A 4,887-nucleotide genomic window follows, 5' to 3' on the forward strand; every position below is an offset into this window, starting at 1 on the left:
CGTTGATTGACTGAGAGAGAGTTAGTAGAGGCTCTACACATCTCATTTTATGTGAAATTTTGGGTTTTAGAACAAAAACACATTCGAATGCGCCTTTCTCAGCAACATTTGGAGCATTTTAAAAATGATGAAGTGGATATTGTGCGTCGATTCATCACTATGGATGAGACTTGGGTCAATCACCGTGATCCTGAATCAAAACAAGAAGTAAAAGAGTGGTGTAAACCTGGTTATTCGTGTTCGAAACGGGTTCGTCTCCGGAAATCGGCCAAAAATGTTATAGCATTAGTTTTTTTGGATGCGAGAGGAGTTTTGTTTGTGGATTACTTGCAAGCTGGTAAAAAAATAATTTTGAATATTATTGTAACTTTTTGGACTAGTTGAAGGAAAAAATTCGTGAAAAAAGACCCGGTTTGCAGAAAAAGGACAATGCACCGTGTCACAAAAGCATTTTGATAATGGCCAAAATCCATGAATTAAAGTTCAAATTGTTGAAACATCCACCGTATTCGCCAGATTTGGCTTCAACGACTTCCATTTGTTCCCGGAACTCAAAAAATTTATGTATGGCATCAAATGAAGAGGTCATAACGGCTGTTGAAGCGTATTTTGCAGACCTTGCGGATTCTCAATTCAGGGATGAGATCCACAGATTGGAGGATCGTTGGAGCAATTATATTAATGTTCAGGGAGATTATACTGAATAATAAAGTGTATTTTGAATCATAAAATTGTGTTTTTTCTTATCAATCCTAGTATCATCTATTTTGCTAGGCGATATGATATCTTACCTAATTTTCTGAAACTATTGATTTTCTGTAGCATTGGCGCAACGAAGTTCTCAAACATTAGCAACATTAGCAAAATGGACCACGTGATCTTGATATCTTAATTCCCGTACCATTTGAGACGAGTTTTCAAGTAGAAACCCCAATTAATTCAAGAACAGGTACTCTTACAGGCAAAAATGAACTCAAATATGATATGAGAGATATTTCATGAATTGACTCAGTGCAGTTTATTGCAACTATTATTTTTACAAATTCATCGTTAAAAAAAGTAATTCCAAAGGTACTTGAAGTACAACAAAAACCTGCAAAGCAACAAATAATTATAAATGCACGAGATTCTGTTGTTTTGTAAATGTAGATAAGAGATCAGTCAAAGTATATATATATATATATATTCGTATATAAATCTGTCAGTGAATATGCGAATGTGCATGAAGTACGAGTACTATATACATTTGTTTTTAGTGATTTAAACAAATTCTTAGCTGAGAACTAGCTGTTTAGTAATAAACAGATTACAGCAAAATACAGACGTTTTCAGAATTCATAATAGAAACTATTTCACCCAGAAAAGTATCAACAAATATGGGAAGATACGTAGTATACGATTGCGATGTAGGTAACGACGATGCGTGGGGTCTGATGATGCTAATCAAAGCTGAGGAAGCATATAAAAGGCGTCAAGAGCTAACGAATGCACCCAAGAAGTTTAAAATAATCGGCGTTACATGCGTGCAAGGCAATACCACGGTTGACCATGCTGTGGTAAACACGCTTAGAGTGCTGGACGTAGTCAATAGAAACGATGTAAGTGCAAAAATGTTACTTTGAAACTTACGCTTTTATATAAAAAAATATTTGTCAACGCTTAGATACCAGTATACAAAGGTTGCAGTAATTTGTTTAAGCCAAGGCCCTGGGAGAACCCCAAGTATTTCGTGGGTAAGGACGGTTTCGGCGATCTTGAGCATGAGAAGCCGGTTGATCTGAGTTTAGTGCGGCCGGAGCATGCAGTCAATGCGATGTATGAGTTGGTTTGCAAGGTAAATTTGTGGAAAATTTCGAAGGGGGTGAAAATATTTCTCTGATTTATTTTAACTGTACATTTCAGTATCCTAAACAGGTGGACTTTTTGTTAGTGGGGCCACTAACTAATTTTGCCATGTGCATAAGTATGTATGGCACAAAATTCTTGGATAAGGTTGGTGAAACATACATTATGGGCGGCAATTATAGAGGTTAGTACTCTACACTTAAAATTTACACAATTTTTTTGTAATATACATTTATTTGTAATGCAGGCAAAGGCAACACTACTAAAAGCGCCGAGTTCAACTTTATGATGGATCCGGAAGCGGCACAAATAGTTTTCGAGAACGTTGAAGCGCCCGTTACTATATTGCCCTGGGAAACATGTGACGATCAGGCTTTTCGCATTACACTTGTGTGTGCTTACATAATATATTATTATTTTCATTTATCTTACTCATCTTCTTGCCACAGGATTGGCGCTTGAATATGCTTGGCGCCGTAGAGAGCCCATTCGTGCAGCTATTGAATCGCGTAGAACGCGCCTTGTTAGTGCCAAGAGGTGTGAAACGTTGGTTGGTCTGCGATGCGCTGGCCGTCGCCGTTTATCTATTCCCTCACTTAGTGGTGTTGGAGCAACAGCTTCATCATGCTGCCGTTGAATTGGCTGGTATTCACACACGAGGTCAAATGGTTATCGATCACTTACGTTGGGAGCAGGCGAATGCAAATATCATCACGAAAATCAATATCGATCATTATCAGAAGATAATTGCCTGGACTGCCGGACTGCGCGGTGTACATATGGAATGTGAATTGGGAAAGGAGTAAAGAATGTCTTTTACAAATTGAATTTTTTGTTGACAATGTTAAATCGCTTTGTGTGCAGTAGTGCCGAAATTAAATTCTATTCAGCGTAAGCATTGCCCGCAATACAATGAGTGCAGTATACTTTTAGGCGCGAATTTTATTCATAGGTGATCATTAACGAAATTGTGAAAACTTTTTTCACATTCAACATTAACTAATTTTATTTAAAATAAACTAAAAAAAAAATAAATAAAGTACAGATAAAAATGTGAAAAATAGAAAAATTGGGATATATGCTGATTCTATTGATATATTGGGTAGTCGAAAAAGTCCTTTCGTATTTTGTCAATAGATGTCGTTGCATTCGTTTGCCTCCAGTGCTACCAATCACATTGTGTCATACCAAACAGTGTTGGAAAGGTGAGATTTTAAGCTTCCTTTAACAAAAATTCAAATTCAATTCGGTAGAGTCGAAAAAAAGGTACAGCTGTTAAAAAATGAGTGAGAATAATGAAGAAATTCGCTATATTTTGAAATTTTTGTATAAAAAGGGAAGAATGTCACGCAAGCCAACAATGAAATTTGTGAAGCTTACAGAGACGATGCTGTATCAGTTCGTGTAGAACAAGAATGGTTCGCTCGCTTCCGTTCTGGAAATTTCGATGTGAACGATGCACCTCGCTCTGGTCGACCTATCGTTGAAAAAGTCAATTAAATTATGGAAAAAATTAATCCGGACCGTCACATAAGCAGCCATAACATCGCTAAGGAACTTAACATTCATCATCAAACGGTTTTGAACCATTTAAAAAATGCGAACGAATTGTCTGTGAAAAATTTAATGGACCAAATTGACATCTGCGATTCTTTGCTGAAACGAAATGAAATCGAACCATGTCTGAAACGAATGGTAATTGGAGACGAAAGGTGGATCAAATTCGACAATAATGTGGGCAAAAGATCATGGTCCAAGCGTGGTGAAACTCAACAAATGGCCGCAAAGCCAGGATTGACGCCTCGAAAGTTTATGCTAAGTGTTTGGTGGGTTTGGAAAGGAATTATCCACTATGTGCTGCTCTAGACTGATCGAATGAGTGATTCTACATTTTAGTGTCAACAACTGATCATATTGAATCAAGCATTTGAAGAAAAAACGGCCAGAACTGATCAATAGAAAGGGCTTCGTCTTCCATTAGACAACGCTAGACCACACACTTCTTTGATGACTCGGCTAAAACTGGGAGAGCATGGCTAGGAAGTTTTGATGCATACACCATATTGCCCTGACATTACACCATCGAACTACCATTTGTTTGGTCAATATAGAACCCCCTTAATGGAGTAAAGTTGGCTTCAAGAGAAGCCTGTGAAAATTTCTTCTCGCAGTTTTTGCCGAGAAATCAGAAAAGTTTTACACTAATGAAATAATGTCTCCAGCGGAAAAATGGCAAAAAGTGGTCGACCAAAATGGTAAATTTTAGATTCATTAAAGTTCATTATAAATATAGAAAAATAAGTTGAAAATTGATTAAGAATACGAAAAGACTTTTTCGACTAACCAATATAAACCTGTATGATTCCTATATACTTTTACGAAAAATGTAATTTAGAACGTGTATTAATCTCCAAATTAATTGAGGAGAATTGTATGATACAACAACAAAACAGCAAAAAATAATTTTTAGCAAACAATTTTTTTCAATATTGCTGGGCGCTAATGCTATGTGAGCAGTCCTTCGGAATAATAAAAATAAATTCCGTCCCCATTCTTTTACATCCAGCCGATTGTCTAAGCAGACAGGACAAGCCTTGATCATTTCAATTGAGCTCAATGCAAAAACAAATAATTTGTTACTACTTATTGTTCGAATTCAAACATTTTCACTGAGTTTTTAATGAACTTCCCAACAATTAATATCACAGAGCGTGAAACGGTGATAACAAAAAGTCAATATGGATAAGTGCAAAATGTTGCCAAGGCAGCGTAGAAATTACACAAAAGCGCTCAACCCTAAATTCGGCGGCCAGTCCCTATGCTTGCGAATTGTATGTAAAATTCAAATTGAATGTATTATCAGGATTGGATATAAAAGCTATTTCCGACGCTCAGTTGTCAGAGGTGTGAGTACTTTATACTAGCAATACGTGTCTTTACGCGTATAACTGTATCTTGTTTCGAAAAAAAACAGAAAGTGAAGATCACTCTGCGGTTCGGTGACAATTTCATACAAATTATTTGGACAATAATTTTGAAGCT

At 36.6% G+C, this 4,887-nt stretch overlaps 1 protein-coding gene across 1 annotated transcript; it reads left to right on the forward strand.

Annotated features, from left to right (window-relative positions):
* The first annotated feature begins 1,262 nt into the window (after positions 1–1,262).
* LOC125778322 (pyrimidine-specific ribonucleoside hydrolase RihA-like) lies at positions 1,263–2,826 on the forward strand. The gene is made up of 5 exons (XM_049455289.1): positions 1,263–1,598; positions 1,664–1,834; positions 1,903–2,029; positions 2,093–2,235; positions 2,295–2,826. The coding sequence occupies exons 1-5, from the start codon at positions 1,377–1,379 to the stop codon at positions 2,649–2,651; spliced, it is 1,020 nt and encodes a 339-aa protein (XP_049311246.1). The 5' UTR covers positions 1,263–1,376; the 3' UTR covers positions 2,652–2,826.
* Positions 2,827–4,887: the final 2,061 nt, after the last annotated feature.

Source organism: Bactrocera dorsalis, chromosome 4 (assembly GCF_023373825.1).
Source record: "Bactrocera dorsalis isolate Fly_Bdor chromosome 4, ASM2337382v1, whole genome shotgun sequence".
NCBI lineage: Eukaryota > Metazoa > Arthropoda > Insecta > Diptera > Tephritidae > Bactrocera > Bactrocera dorsalis.